General features: G+C 32.9%; 1 protein-coding gene across 1 annotated transcript; it reads right to left on the reverse strand.

Moving 5' to 3' along the window:
• Window positions 1-14090: 14090 nt before the first annotated feature.
• LOC140875005 (2-oxoglutarate-dependent dioxygenase 19-like) lies at window positions 14091-16444 on the reverse strand. The gene is made up of 4 exons (XM_073278515.1): window positions 16154-16444; window positions 15775-16016; window positions 14595-14922; window positions 14091-14506 (listed from the first exon to the last, which is right to left on the reverse strand). The coding sequence occupies exons 1-4, from the start codon at window positions 16382-16384 to the stop codon at window positions 14246-14248; spliced, it is 1062 nt and encodes a 353-aa protein (XP_073134616.1). The 5' UTR covers window positions 16385-16444; the 3' UTR covers window positions 14091-14245.
• Between the last annotated feature and the right edge of the window lie 847 nt (window positions 16445-17291).

Here is a 17291-nt window from a genome sequence, read left to right on the forward strand (position 1 = left end):
TTGATCAATCGGCTCAGTATGATGCCACCGACAATGGGGATACCGACTTGTTGAGACACTAAGAAAATTATTTGATAAGACACTTTTATGAGATTTATTAAATATGATGTTTATGTTTAGCATGATAGTTGAAGCATTATAACTTATTTATTCATGTTTATATGGCATAATATTTTAAGAGACATGCACATATAATTATTATTCAACGTATTATTATTATGATGTGTTGCTTGTGTCATGTGTTCTCATTTTGTTTATATAAGGATCAGAACAGTGTGAGCCTCCTAGGCTCAATAGATCTTCAAATGGTGCAGCGTGAGCAGAATGTTACATGAAGTTAATGTGTTCCGGACTGGTGGCTGAGGGCATATGAGTAATCACAGGCGGCTTGAACCCCGTGACCATTGCTCCTAAGATGATTTCTTATGTTGAGAGCTAGAACATATAAATTTCAGCATATGTATATATTAATTATAGATTTTTAGTTATATGCAATGGATCTTTTACAATTTATGTAATTATTTTCTAAGTTTTCATGAATTTTTGTGAAAGAAATATTATTTAGGAATTTCGTATTATGACAATCTTTAAAAAATTATTATTTTAGTAATTTTGTTTTAAGTATTTAATTGCATGCGTTGTACCTTTATTGTATTTTTTTGTGTATTTTTATTTTTTAAATTAAGTAAAGTTATTTTTTAAGTACGATATTCTACTATGTATGGGCATATATATATTTAATATTCCATTATTTTATAATAAGAGATTTAAAAAAAAAATTCAAGTAGCTTGTTTTTGGAATGTTTCATTTGGTATCAGAGCCATGGTCCTTGGAGGGTTACTAGCCTTGCTTTACGGAGCTCAGAGGCCGCCACTACCAGTACTGTAAGTTTTAAATGTTTTAAATTATGTTTTATGGCATGGGACACATGATTTTCTGAATTTAATGGATTTATGAAAATGATTAATTTTAAGTCTATGAAAGTCTATAAAGAGTTAAAAAAAAATTAGTTTTTTTAATGCAATGCGGTTACGTAGAGAATTTATGGAAATTACAGTATGTTTCTGAGAACACGTTACACTACCAGGATGACTAGAATGATATTTGTTTAAAAAATTAAGTTTGATAATTTACTGCAGACGTAAGCTTTGACATTTAGATTTGTAGATTAAGTTATGATTTTAGATTTTAAGGTTTGAACAAGTTAGCGAATTTTTTTTCTCTTTTTGAGATTTCACGCTTGGAATTTTAGATATATAAATTAAGTCTATGTTTTTGGGATCTTAGGTTCTAACAAAATTAGTTTTTGAAACATTTTTTCTTTTTTTTAGTCATGTGTTATTAGACGACTATAGTTAAAATCAAATTTCGGGGACGAAATTCCATTTAAGGGGGGAGAGAATTGTAACGTCCGGGGAAAATTTGCTACGTAAATCCGCATGCATAATCTAACGAGATTCTACTAAGTTTAAAACATAATGTTTGAAAATGCTGTTAATTTGTTTTTTTATGAGTGATTATTTAAATATATGTGATTTATTTTCATGTCTTTTAAATAATATTTTTCGGCATTTAAATTTGTTTTCTGTGGTTTATGAATTTATTTGAGAAAGTTTATTTTATGATCGCGTAGGCGGGGCCGTGGTCAACGGAGAGATGCTTTTGTTTTCACCCAAAATATTTTTCGGGATTTTTAGGAGCCTTAAAATATTATTTTAAGGTATATTTTGAAGATAAAGAAATATTTATGGTATTTAATATATATGTTATATTTAGATGTCCGTTTTTACCACAAACAAATAAATAATTTTAAATGACTTTTATTAAGTTTTAAAAAATCACCTATTTTTATTTTTTCGGGTATTTTTAAGTTTTTAGCAAATTATCATGTATTTTTTTTAGTTCCTTTAAATTTTAGTAATTTATTCTACCCAAAGTATTTATTTTAATAAATTTAAACATGGACTACCCAAATAATTATCCTAAGATTTTTCTACCCTATATCACCGGCACTCAACTTCCCTAGCCGCCTCCCTCAACCTTGCTCATCATCTTCATCGTTCCAGCAAGATTTATCACAGCCCCGTAGCCGAGCTTTTAAGATTTTATATTGCGTTGGAGATCTGTTTGTCCCGGAGAGCCGTACGTCAGCGACATAAACGTTATTTCTTGCAAATAATTCATCAAGGCACGTTTGGAATCCCTTCTTTGAAAACCATTTAACGTCATATTATTCTGATTTGTTAGCATGAACCAATTATGATCTTGCACTTGATATATGTGGTTTTAATGAAGAACATTCATGTAACATGCATAGAACCTACGTTTTTAAAGCTTATGAATCATATTTTATCACGTTTTTCTGTCATGGATTGTTCTAAGCTTGCTGACCAACGGGTTGAGGGTTGATATAGGGGTTTCCCTGAAGTGTGGTCGTGTTTGGATGACGGTTTCATTGGCTTTAGTCGTTGGGTTTGGGCTAGGTTCATGCTGGACGAAGGTTTAGACGCAAAACTGGATGACGGTTTGCAAGATGCGAGGGGCTCGACTTCCTTGGTCCCACGGGACGAGTTTTTAGGTTGGATTCTAGTTGGAGTTATAATCCCAAGGGACCTTTGGAAAGTTTTTTCAGGTGTGGTTCTACGGCCAGTGGTGGCCGGGAGAGAATGGCGGACCCGAACGGCCGGACATCACGCTGGTCGCGTTCCTGCACGAACAGCAGCAGAGGGGACTCTGTTTGTTTTGGTTCGTTATACCTTCTACAGGGCTCGGTTTAAGATCAAATTTGTTGGAGTTAGAAACCGCACATATATATGGGTGTTGGCTAGTATGGGAGGTGGTTTCACATCCAAAGGTGGCCTGAGCAGGCGAGCAAGATCAGAGTTTTGGAAGCCGCTCAGGGACTGCACTTGAGTTCGGGCTTAGAGGAGGAGGTAAGCTAGGGTTAGTGTCTGGTGTTTTGGCAGGCCGGCGCTCGGCTTTTTTCGGGTCAGGGATTGGGTCTAATAATTAATAAATGGGTCAAGTTAAGTTTGGTTCGGGTTTGGTTTATATTAGTTGGAATCCTCAGGTATTTTTATTTTGTATTGAAATAATAGAGAATAAGTTCAATAATAACTGAGTTTGGGTTCGAGTTAATTAATTATATTAGGACTAGTTGTTTAATTTTAAATATGGGCTTAATTAATTAATGAAAGTGAGCCCACTAATTTGTCATGGGCCGTGTGATCCATGTAAATTATTGGACCAACGTTGTGGCGGGCTTTAGTAATTTTATCGGTCTCAAAATTTATAAGTTAATAGTTACGTTAATAACTTCATATTAATTTAACTTTAAGTTTAATAAAGATTGATGGGCCATAAATTATGTTTTTTAGTAAGCCCATTAGTTTTCCATGGGCCTGGGGGCCCATGACAGCTTAAATGGGCCCTTTCAGGTCGAGGCTTTTGGGTCTTTTGAGTCAGTCTAAAAATTTATGGGTTTAAGTTAAGTGGTCAGCAGCTTCGAACAATGTCCTTGGAAAAATAAACGTCCGTAAATATATATTTAATTCATGCATGTACATTTCTTATTAGATATAATAAACCGGTATGATTTTTAAGACAAATAAATTAAATATATATTTTTTTAAAAATTATTTAAAACGGACAAATTTTCACGAAAAATAACAAAAATAAATGATATTTTTTTAAGTTCATGCATCACTGTAAGAATTTTTATGATAAGTTTTAAATGTATATTAAGAAAAATATATTTTCTTTTTTCGTATGCGAAAGTTGAAGTTGAAGGTGGAAAGTAATGTGGTTGGAGGCCGGGATACCTGCGGCACCGGTTGGACCTTCCTAATCTGATTGTATAAGAATGATGACGCTTATGGATCCAGCTGAGAGGGCTGTGTGACAGTGGCAGCACAGAGGCTGAAAACCCCACCGCCGCGTACGTTCGGGCTTTATATGATTGATCAATCGCTCAGTATGATCAGCCACCGATTGGATACGACTCTGTTGAGAACTAAGAAATTATTGATATAAGGACATTTTATCGAGATTTATTTAAAATATGATGTTTCATGTTTAAGCATGATGAATGATAGCATTTATAATTATTTATTCATGTTTATTATGCATAATATTTTAAGAGCATGCACGTATAATTATTATGCACGTATTTTTTATATGATGTGTGCTTGTGTGTGGTTTCATTTTGTTATTATAAGGATTAGAACGTGCTGAGCCTCTAGGCTCACTAGATTTAAATGGTGCCGAGGTGTGCAGAATGTTAATGAAGTTAATGTTGTTCACCGACTGGTGGCGAGGGCATAAGAGTAATCAGGCGGCTAGAATACCCGTGACCATTGCTCTCAGATGATTTTTTATGTTGAGACTTAGAACACTATATTTCCGCATATGTATTATTATTATAGATTTTTAGTATATAGCATGGATTTTACATTTAAGTAAATTATATTTTCTTTAAAGATTCATGAATTTTTGTGTAAAGAAATATTATTTAGGAAATTTTATTATGGACATTCTTATAAATTATTATGTTATGTAATTAGTTTTAAGGATTTATTTGCATGCGTGTCACCTTTATTGTCATTTTTCTGTGTATTTTTATCTTTTAATTAAGTAAAGTCTATTTTTTAAGTACGACTATATATATTGTCATGGGCTTATTTATTATTTATATTCATTATCTTTATAATAAGAGATTTAAAAAAAAAAATTCAGTTTAAGGTAGTTTTAGGATTGTTTCATTTGAGTATAAGGAGCCATGGTCCTTGGAGGGTTCAACTAGCCTGCTACACGGAGCTCAGGAAGACCGGCACCTGACAGTCTGTAAGTTTTAAATTTTTTAAATTTATGTTTCTATGCCATGGGCACACATGATTTTTGTTTTAATGATTTATGAAAATGATAATTTTAAGTTTATGAAACGTCTTAAAGCTTTAAAAAAAAAATTAGTTTATGCAATGCGGGTTACGTAGAGAATTTATGGAAATTACAGTATGGGTTTCTGAGACACGTTACACACCAGGATATGACTAGAATGATATTTGTTTAAAAAATTAAGTTTGATTAATTTATGAGACGTGATGTTTGACATTATAGATTTGTAGATCTAAGTTATGATTTTTAGATTTTAAGTTTTGACAAGTTTTAGGAATTTTTTTTTTTATTTTTGAGATTTAAGTTGAATTTTAGATATAGATAGATTAAGTTTATGTTTTTGGGATTTAAGTTTAAAATAAAAATTAGTTTTTGAAACATTTTAGTATGTGTTATTAGACGACTAAGTTTTTAAATACACAATTTCGAGGACGAAAATTCCATTTAAGGGGGAGAGAATTGTAAACGTCCGGAATATTTGCTACGTAAATCCAGCATGCATAAACTCAAGAGATTTAATAAGTTTAAAATAATGTGAAAATGTGTTAAATTGTTTTTTTGAGTGATTATTTAATTTATGTGATTTATTTTCATGTTCTTAAATATTTTTTCGGCGCATTTAAATTTGTTTTCTGTGGTTTATTGAATTTATTTGTGAAAGTTTATTTTATGATCCGCGTAGGCGGGGCCGTGGAAAGGACGAGATGTTTGTTTTCACCCAAAATATTTTTCGGAGATTTTCTTGGCAGCCTTAAAAATACTTATTTTAAGGATATAATTTGAAGGAAAATTATGGTATTTATATATATGTATATTTAGATGTCCGTTTTTACCCAAAAATTAACATCATTTTAATGACTTTTTATTATAGTTTTAAAAATCTACCTATTTTATTATTTCGGGATTTTTAAGTTTTTTAGCAAATTATCATGTATTTTTTTAGTTTTAAATTTTTAGTAATTATCTAACCTAAAGTATTTATTTAAATATTTAACCTAGACATACCCAAATATTTATCCTAAGATTTTCTACCCTATCTCGCGCCTCTACTCCCTAGCCGCCTCCCTCAACCCTTTCTCCATCATCTTCATCGTTCCAGCAAGATTTTCACAGCCCCGTAGCCGAGGCTTTTAAGATTTTATATTTGTTGGGAGATCTGTTTGTCCCGGAGAGCCGTACGACGCGGGGGGGGGGGGGCTTTAATTTAAAAGTTATTTCTTGCAAATATTCATTCAAGGCACGTTTGAATCCCTTCTTGAACACCATTTAAGTCATATTTATTATGATTCTTTAGGCATTGAAAATTATGATCTTGCATTGATATAATGTGGTTTTAATGAACGAACCCATTGAGGAACATGCACTAGAACCTACGTTTTTAAAGCTTATGAATCAATTTTATCCCGTTTTTCTGTCATGGATTGTTCTTGCTTGCTGACAAACGGGTTGGGGGTTGATATAGGGTCCCTTAGGGGTCGCTGTTTGGATGACGGTATCACTTGGCTTTAGTCGTTGGTTTGGGCTAGGGTTTCATGCTGGACGCAGGTTTAGACGCATAACTGAGCGGTTTGCGTGCGAGGGCTCGTTTCTTGGTCCACGGGATGAGTTTTAGGGTTGGTTCTTAGTTGAGGTTATAATACCAAGACCTTTGGAAAGTTTTTCCAGGTGGTTCTCCGGCCAGTGGTGGCCGGGAGGAGTATTGGCGGGCCTTGAAAAGATTGGCCGGAACTCAAGCAGGTCGACGTCTTCTGCCACGATACTGCAGCAGAGAGGGCTCTAGGTTGTTTCTGGATTTGTTCTCCTTCTAAAGGGCCTCCAGTTTATGGTAAAATTTGTTGCGTATAGAAACCTTATCGGATGTTGGATAAGTATGGGAGGTTGGTTTCACATCAAAAGGTGGCCTGAGCAGGGCGGACACGTTCAGAGTTTTGGAAGCCGCTCAAGGGCTGCCTCGAGTTGGGACTTAGGTGATGAGGTAAGCTAGGGTTGTGTCTGGTGTTTTGGCAGGCCGGGCTCGGCTTTTCGGGTACGGGTTGGGTCTAAAATATAATGGGTCAAGTTAGTTTGGTTCGGGTTTGGTTTATATTAGTTAGAATCGGGTATTTTTATTTTGAATTAAATAAGAGATTAAGTTAATAATAAATGAGTTTGGGTTCGAGTTAATTAATTAATTAGACTAGTTTAATTTTTATTATGGGCTTAATTAGTAAAATAAAGTGAGCCCACTAATTTGTCATGGGCGTGTGATCCATGAAAATTATTGGACCAAGTTGTGGCGGGTTTAGTAATTTTATCGGTCAAATTTATATGTTAATGGTTAGTTAATAATTTTATTAATTTAACTTTAAGTTAATAAGTTGATGGGCCTAAATTATGTTTTTAGTAAGCCCATTAGTTTTCCATGGGCCTGGGGGGTCATGAAGCTTAATGGGCCTTTCAGGTCGGGCTTTTGGGTTTTTGAGTCAGTCTAAAAATTTATGGGTTTATGTTAATGTGGTCAGCAGCTCGAACAAGTCCTTGGAAAAATAAACGTCCGTAAATATATATTTAATTCATGCATGCATTTTTCTTATTAGATTATATAAGTTATGATTTTTAAGAAAATAAATTAAATATATATTTACGGACAAATTTTCATGAAAGTAAAGAAAATTAGCATGACTATTTTTATTTAAGTTCATGCTATCATGTTAAGAATTTTTTATGATAAGTTTCAAATGTATGTTTAAGAAAAATATATTTCTGTATGGAAGTTGAAGTGAAGGTGGAATGTACATGTGGTTGGAGGCCGGGATTACCTGGGCCCGGTGACCTTCCTAATGATATTCGTATAAGTATTGATGAGCTTATGGATCCAGCTGAGATGGGGCTGGTGAAGTGGCAGCACATCGACGGTGAAAACCCCACCGCCGCGTACGTTGGTTTATAGATTGATCGATCGATCAGTATGATGCCACCGTCATGGATACGACCTGTTGAGAACTAAGAAATTATGATTAAGACATTTTATGAGATTTATTAAATATGATGTTTATGTTTAGCATGATGATGAAGCATTATAATTATTTATTCATGTTTATATGCATAATATTTTAAGAGCATGCACGTATAATTATTATTCACGTATTTTATATGATGTGTGCTTGTGTGTGGTTTCATTTTGTTATATAAGGATAGAACGTGCTGAGCTCTTGGCTCACTAGATTTAAATGGTGCAGGTGAGCAGAATGTTAATGAAGTTAATGTGTTCCCGAATGGTGGCGAGGGCATATGAGTATCCAGGAGGCTAGAACCCGTGACCATTGCTCTAAGATGATTTTTATGTTGAGACTAGAACATATATTTCCGCATATGTATTATTATTATAGATTTTTAGTATATGCATGGATTTTACATTTAAGTAATTATTTTCTAAGTTTTCATGAATTTTTGTGAAAGAAATATTATTTAGGAATTTTATTATGACATTCTTATAAATTATTATTTAGTAATTAGTTTAAGTATTTAATTGCATGCGTGTACCTTTATTGTATTTTTTGTGTATTTTTATTTTTAATTAAGTAAAGTTATTTTTAAGTACGATATATATATGTATGGGCATATATATATTTTTATTCATTATTTTATAATAAAGAGATTTAAAAAAAAAAATTCAAGTAGTAGTTTTAGGATGTTTCATTTGGTATCAGAGCCTTTGTCCTTGGAGGGGTACTAGCCTGCTACACGGAGCTCAGAAGCCGCACTGCAAGTCTGTAAGTTTTAAATGTTTTAAATTATGTTTTATGCATGGGACACATGATTTTTGTTTTAATGATTTATGAAAATGATAATTTTAAGTTATGAAAGTCTTAAAGTTAAAAAAAAATTAGTTATGCAATGCGGTTACGTAGAGAATTTATGGAAATTACAGTATGTTTCTGAGACACGTTACACACCAGGATGACTAGAATGATATTTGTTTAATAAAATTAAGTTTGATAATTTATGAGACGTAAGTTTGACATTTAGATTTGTAGATTAAGTTATGATTTTAGATTTTAAGTTTGACAAGTTAGGAATTTTTTTTTCTTTTTGAGATTTAAGTTGAATTTTAGATATAAATTAAGTTATGTTTTTGGGATTTAAGTTTAAAAAATTAGTTTTGAAACTTTTTAGTCATGTGTTATTAGAGGACTAAGTTAAATCAAATTTCGAGGACGAAATTCCATTTAAGGGGGAGAGCATTGTAACGTCCGGAAATTTGCTACGTAAATCCGCATGCATAACTAAGAGATTTAATAAGTTTAAAATAATGTGAAAATGTGTTAAATTGTTTTTATGAGTGATTATTTAAATTATGTGATTTATTTTCATGTTTTAAATATTTTTTCGGCATTTAAATTTGTTTTCTGTGGTTTATGAATTTATTTGAGAAAGTTTATTTTATGATCGCGTAGGCGGGGCCGTGGACGGACGAGATGTTTGTTTTCACCAAAATATTTTCGGAGATTTTTAGGAGCCTTAAAATATTATTTTAGGTATAATTTGAAGAAAATTATGGTATTTATATATATGTATATTTAGATGTCCGTTTTTACCCAAAATAAATCATTTTAATGACTTTTATTAAGTTTTAAAAATCACCTATTTTATTATTTCGGGATTTTTAAGTTTTTAGCAAATTATAAGTATTTTTTTAGTTTAAATTTTAGTAATTATCTACCCAAAGTATTTATTTAAATATTTAACCTAGACTACCCAAATATTATCCTAAGATTTTCTACCCTATCTCACGCCTCAACTCCCTAGCCGCCTCCCTCAACATTTCTCCATCATCTTCATCGTTCCAGCAAGATTTTCACAGCCCCGTAGCCGAGCTTTTAAGATTTTATATTGGTTGGAGATCTATTTGTCCCGGAGAGCCGTACGACGCGACATAAACGTTATTTCTTGCAAATATTCATCAAGGCACGTTTGAATCCCTTCTTGAACACCATTTAAGTCATATTATTCTGATTTTAGCATGAAAAATTATGATCTTGCATGTTATATGTGGTTTTAATGAAGAACATTCATGAACATGCATAGAACCTACGTTTTTAAAGCTTATGAATCAATTTTATCACGTTTTTTCTGTCATGGATTGTTCTAGCTTGCTGACCAAGGGTTGAGGGTTGATATAGGGTCCCTAGGGTCATGTTTGGATGACGGTTCATTGGCTTTAGTCGTTGGTTTGGGCTAGGTTCATGCTGGACGCAAGGTTTAGACGCAAACTGAGCGGTTTGCGTGCGAGGGCTCGTTCTTGGTCCAGGGGACGAGTTTTAGGTTGGTTCTAGTTGATTTATAATCCCAAGACATTTGGAAAGTTTTTCCAGGTGGTTCTCCGGCCAGTGGTGGCCGGAGATTGGCGGCGAATGGCCGGAATCAGCGGGTCGCGTTCTGCACGAACAGCAGCAGAGGGGCTCTGTTGTTTTGGTTCGTTCTCCTTCTACAGGGCTCGGTTTAAGGTCAAATTTGTTGGGTTAGAACAGTCTGGGTGTTGGCTAAGTATGGGAGGTGGTTTACATCCAAAGGTGGCCTGAGCAGGCGGCACGATCAGAGTTTCGGAAGCCGCTCAGGGCTGCCTCGAGTTGGGCTTAGGGAGAGGTAAGCTAGGGTTGTGTCTGGTGTTTTGGCAGGCCGGGCTCGGCTTTTCGGGTCCGGGTTGGGTCTAAAATATAATGGGTCAAGTTAGTTTGGTTCGGGTTTGGTTTATATTAGTTGGACTCGGGTATTTTTATTTTGAATTAAATAAGAGATTAAGTTAATAATAATGAGTTTGAGTTCGAGTTAATTAACTAATTAGACTAGTTTAATTTTAAGTATGGGCTTAATTAATTAATGAAGTGAGCCACTAATTTGTCATGGGCCGTGTGATCCATGAAAATTATTGGACCAAGTTGTGGCGGGTTTAGTAATTTTATCGGTCAAATTTATAAGTTAATGGTTAGTTAATAATTTTATTAATTTAACTTTAAGTTAATAAGTTGATGGGCCTAAATTATGTTTTTAGTAAGCCCATTAGTTTTCCATGGGCCTGGGGGCCCATGAAGCTTAATGGGCCTTTCAGGTCGGGCTTTTGGGTTTTTGAGTCAGTCTAAAAATTTATGGGTTTAAGTTAAGTGGTCAGCAGCTCGAACAAGTCCTTGGAAAAATAAACGTCCGTAAATATATATTTAATTCATGCATGCATTTTTATTAGATATATAAGTATGATTTTTAAGAAAATAAATTAAATATATATTTACGGACAAATTTTCATGAAATAAAGAAATAAATGATATTTTTTTTAAGTTCATGCATCATGTAAGAATTTTTATGATAAGTTTAAATGTATGTTAAGAAAAATATATTTGTATGGAAGTTGAAGTGAAAGTGAAAAGTAATGTGGTTGGAGGCCGGGATACCTGGGCCGGTGACCTTCCTAATGATGTATAAGTATGATGAGCTTATGGATCCAGCTGAGAGGGCTGGTGAAGTGGCAGCACAGAGGTGGAAACCCCACCGCCGCGTACGTTGGTTTATAGATTGATCAATCGATCAGTATGATGCCACCGACATGGATACGACCTGTTGAGAACTAAGAAATTATGATAAGACATTTTATGAGATTTATTAAATATGATGTTTATGTTTAGCATGATGATGAAGCATTATAATTATTTATTCTTGTTTATATGCATAATATTTTAAGAGCATGCACATATAATTATTATTCACGTATTTTATATGATGTGTGCTTGTGTGTGGTTTCATTTTGTTATATAAGGATAGAACGTGTTGAGCCTCTAGGCTCACTAGATTTAAATGGTGCAGGTGAGCGAATGTTAATGAAGTTAATGTGTTCCGGACTGGTGGCGAGGGCATATGAGTATCCAGGCGGCTAGAACCCGTGACCATTGCTCTAAGATGATTTTTATGTTGAGACTAGAACATATATTTCCGCATATGTATTATTATTATTGATTTTTAGTATATGCATGAATTTTACATTTAAGTAATTATTTTCTAAGTTTTCATGAATTTTTGTGAAAGAAATATTATTTAGGAATTTTATTTCGACATTCTTATAAATTATTATTTATTAATTAGTTTTAAGTATTAATTGCATGCGTGTACCTTTATTGCATTTTTTGTGTATTTTTATTTTAAATTAAGTAAAGTTATTTTTAAGTACGATATATATATGTATGGGCATATATATATTTATATTCATTATTTTATAATAAGAGATTTAAAAAAAAAATTCAGTAGTAGTTTTAGGATGTTTCACAAACCATTCTTTAGTTATTTATAATTAATTTTATTTTAATAAATAAATATAGAAAATAAAATAATTAATTAAAAATCTTTTTATAAATTTAATTGAATAATTATAATTAAAAATTTTTGTTAAAATTTTTTAGTAATATCGATATTTGATAGAAGTAGTATGCAGTAATCCTCTTAAAAAAATAAAAAAAAATGATAATGTTTGCACCAAATTTGGCGCAAAGGAAAGCCCCGCGCCAAATTTGGTTGCAAGAACTTTGGGGGCGCTATTTTGGTGAAAAAAAAATAGCGCCCCAATTGGAGTCCCAATTTGAGTTTAATGGGATATATACTAAATTTCAGGGGATAATAGGGGATTATGTTTTAGTGGTTACAGGAGGTTGGTGAGGCTGATATATTGTATCGAAATATCAGAATTTTGGCATATCGTATCCGAAATTTTTTTCGATATACAGACATTTTTTTGGTATACCCAATTTTTTGTCGGTATCTAGACGATATCCATATGGATTTTTTTCGTACCAAAGTTTCGGAATTTTACTATCGGTATCTGAATGAATGTTTTTCATACCAATATTTGTAGTAAGGTATACCGAAAAACCACCCTTCCGATGGTCCATAAATCTTATACGGTGTCAATTTTGTTGCCTATCGATATAGATCATGAGTAAGGGTCTAAAGAATTAGTTTGAAATATTTCTTAGACTAAATTTCATACAATATTTCTTAGACTAAATTTCATACAACCATCTTGTTGAATTAATTAAGGACGATAGCTTGATAGCTAATCCGGCTGAATTGATTTGATTAATTCATTGACACTAACGATTTCACTAAAAAAAACTTTTAAAAAAAATTATATCTGTACAATGAAGGGTACAAATTGTGGGGGTGATTCTATGCTACACCGATTGAAACACTCAATATTTTTTCTTAACATGTTCATCCACATGATTTTTTTTTTATCAGTTTGATATTCGCGCGAACACCTTAACAAAAACACAAAAAAAAGTTGTATTTCACCCAATGTAGCATAAAATCTCCCCAAATTAGATTACAAAAAGCCATTTTGAAATCACAAAATTATCCCTCATTTTATTTGGAAAAAAATCTTTTCAAAAATTGCATATAAGATAATTTTGTAAATTCAAATATATTTTGTAACCCACGTGTAATCTCATTTGTCCACTAGTATTTCGCTGTACGCGTTGCGTGCTCGTACATTTCGTTTTTTTAACGATATAAAATAAATAATAAATTATAAAATTAAAAACTAATAAAAATATAACGTTTTTTTAAACAAATATTCACAAAAAATATATATATCTTATAAAGTGAGTGTTATTTTTATAAATAAAATAATATCAAAAGACACAAAGTGAGCTTTTAATGGCTAGAAAAGAGGAAATCGTATAAAATGACTATTTTGCCCAATAATTTTTCTTTTATTGAAAATTAAGTTAGGAAATAATGGTTAATTTTAAATCAAATTTCATCAATTAATTGAAAATTTGTTAATTAGAGGGTATCTACTTTAATAATATAGTAAGATATAACATCATAAAAAAAATAAAAAAAAAAGGATTTGTGGACCTAATATAGTCAAGCATTATTGAATTTTGACCATTTTGTCCTCAATGGCGGACCTTTTTCGTGGTGGTGGTGTTATTCTGCTCTAAAAAAATTCAAAAATTTTCAACATCGACACATAAAATTTAAACCCATTAAGTTAATTTCTTATTATTTTTTTAAAAAATAATAATGAAACTTCAATAGTTATAATAAAAACAATTTCGAGTTAAATCTGTAGACTTCTCTCATACCCTCCAGATTTTTGTTTATAATCTTTTTCTAAAATTATAAATTTACGAAACCATCGGACAGTATACGAATTATCTAGCATTCATTGAGAAAGATATAAAAGAACCCACATATATGTCGCAAATAAAAACATGCACTACATAAATAAATCAGATAATAATAAAGATCGTAAAATCGTGCAATTATTTGAAAATTGCACATTATTATTACATAATTAACTAGAGAAGATAAATGCTCCCTCTATTCATGGCCATCAGCTTGGATCTTCAAGTATTCCAAATTTCCTGCGCCATCATATCGCCTGCTCAACATTGTCTCCACATATTCTATGTATTTCATCGGACCATAAGCGGCGCGACCGTCGCGTTTCACCAATTCCGCGGAGGGGCTCACGATCACATCCGGTGCCGGACCATTCGCTATGACCACTGAAATCCTGGTCGCCTCAGTGTTCACCACGGCCCGATGCTTCACACTCTTGTATCTTCCGTTGCTAAATATCTGGTCAAAAAGTTTGAAATAATAATGAGATTTCTGATTATATCTTCTACGGGCGTTACAGTATAAATTTGAATGATAGTTTAATTACTTCGAGATGATCAGCGGTGTTGACCAAGATCGAATTTTTGGGAGAATTGGTGTTAAACCACACTCCATTGTGCTCTATTTGAAGGCCAGCAACTCCATTGTGAATCAGGAATGTCAAAAGACCATGATCCGTGTGTGGAGGGATACCGATTGTTAGATCCGGTTGCGGGCACGGCGGGTAGAAGTTTGCGGCATACAACTGAAAGCAAGAATCCAGGTTCATTGCTTCATCTATGGATCCTTCTTCCAATTCCAGGTTCTCACAAACTCCCTGCAGGAGTTTTCTCAGAACCGATCGACTTTTTTCCGCATATTCGGATATAATTCCCCTGGATCAAATTAAAATCAACACTTTATACATGTACATATCCAACCAAAGGTTACGAGATCCACTACACCATAAACAGTGATTGAGCAAAGACAGGTATTTTTCTAAAAGAAAAGTGAAAGACTGAACAGGTATTCTATTATTAACTATACGCTAGAATCACATCAAAATCCGACCAGCTTTTAGATATTAATTAATATTGGGATAATTGCATATACTATCCACGTGAAATCATGATATTGTTAAAAACCCTTTATGACTATAAAAATATTGTGTTTTCAAATTTTGTACACAAATACCCCTGAAAATATGTACGGACAAGAGATTCAGAGCTCAAATTTTGAAAATATCGAGAGGTACGTGCTCAAGATTAACAAACACAGAGAGCAAATAAATCATTATTTTTTCGGTAAAGAGTTTTTAGCAAGATTTTCACGTGGGTAACATATGCAATTACCCATTAATATTAATTAAGAGTGCGTTTAGTCAGAAAAATTAAAAAAAAATGTTTTTCTTTAAAAAAAAAAAACTTGTTTTCGGTACAAAAAAAAATCAAAAACACTTTAAATTTTTTTTGAAACCAGATTTCTCACATTCATTGTCTTGCTGCTAGACACTTACTTTTCTACATTTATTCAAAGTTTAAAATAATTTTTTCAAATTCGATCTAAAATTAAGCACTGCATCCAAAGTCACCAACTTAAAATTAAATAAGCAGAAAGTAACACAGAATCTTGGTTTGAAAAACACACCAAAAGCTGATCTAACATTAGAGTCACATTTTTCGTGGTTGCGAACATTTTGTGAATATACAAATTAAAAATAACAGATCATAAAGCTATATATATATTACCGTAGATGTGGTGGATTCTCCGGACAGTGAAAATCAGGATGAACATAGGATTTCATGAAATCCCTCCACAAGACAACCTTTTGGTCCGTGGTACTCTTGGTAGTGCCCGTGCCGGCTTTTATGGGATCCGACGCACTCTTCGCCTCGTACCGCCGCTTCTCCTCCTCCGGCAAGTCGAAAAAGTCCAAACTTGCGTCCACTATGGCCTTCATCAGCGCTTCTGGGATCCCATGATTTATCAGCTGCAGTGCAGTGCAGAGACAGAGACAGAGACAGAGTTCTCAGTACTCACACAGTAAAAAACAAAAAATAAGAAAAAACTGAAAAGTGCTTCCTAAAATATCATCCTCGGTGAATGCTGTTCTAAAAACATACTTACCACGAAGAACCCCCACTCTCCGCAGGCTTTGTGAAGATCCAAGAGGGCTTTGGAGCGTTGATCGGCATCTTCGGAGACGAGCATGGAGAAATCGACGACGGGGAGGGAATCAGATTCGGAGCCTTTGGAGTCATTGATGAAGGTGAACTGGGAAGGAATGGATTTGAGGTCGGAAGACTGGGCGAGGTCCTTCACGCACAAATCGGTAGCAAGAGGAGCTGTCGGTGCCATTTTTCTTGGTGTGTATTTTTATTTGTTCTCTCTCAAATAATTGTGTGGAGCAATTGTAATCAATGAGTGGCCATTTATTTATAGAACAAGTGGGCTAAAACTAAATTTTATGTTTCAATATAAAACATGTGTTTATATAAAATATGTGTTTTCGTGTGAAATGCGGTGAAATCGAAAGTAATTTTATAACTTTTATATTTGAGGTCTTGTTTCATTGAGCTAACAATAGCTAAGAAGGTTTCCTGCGGGACATGATATGTTGCAACACTTGATGCAGTCAATATAGCTCTTGATAATTTGGCTCTACATGATTAATTTATGGATTTGATCTTTTGTGAGTCGATCTCATGGATCTTTATTCGTAAAGATGATCATCTGTGTTCGTATTTATGATAAAAAATAATATTTTTAATATAAAAATAATATTTTTTAAGTAGATGAACCAAATAAAAAACACGTCTCACAAAATTAATTCAATATATGAGTTTTATATAATTTATGTGAGACCTACTCCTATGATGTGTCATGTGTGCACCGTAAAATATCACCTGTCCTTCTAGATGCACACCAATCCTTCTAGATGGAAGTGTTATTGTATCCCCATAAATATAATGAGTAGGTCGATCGGTGGATGATACACTTAAATGTTATCAAAGTAAAATATTTTTTTACTCCGAGCTAAGTGACAAATATATAATCGTGACTCATAAAAATATAATTATTTATATTAAAAATATTATTTTTTATTTTAAAATGAACCAATTAAAAAGAAACTCACTTAAATGTTATCAAAGGAAAATATTTTTTTACTCACGAGCTAAGTGACGAATATATAATCTGACGTGACTCATAAAAATATTATCATTTACGTTAAAAATATTATTTTTCATTTTAAATATGAATCGAT

The sequence above is a fragment of the Henckelia pumila genome, chromosome 1 (assembly GCF_033568475.1).
Source record: "Henckelia pumila isolate YLH828 chromosome 1, ASM3356847v2, whole genome shotgun sequence".
In the NCBI taxonomy this organism is placed as follows: domain Eukaryota; kingdom Viridiplantae; phylum Streptophyta; class Magnoliopsida; order Lamiales; family Gesneriaceae; genus Henckelia; species Henckelia pumila.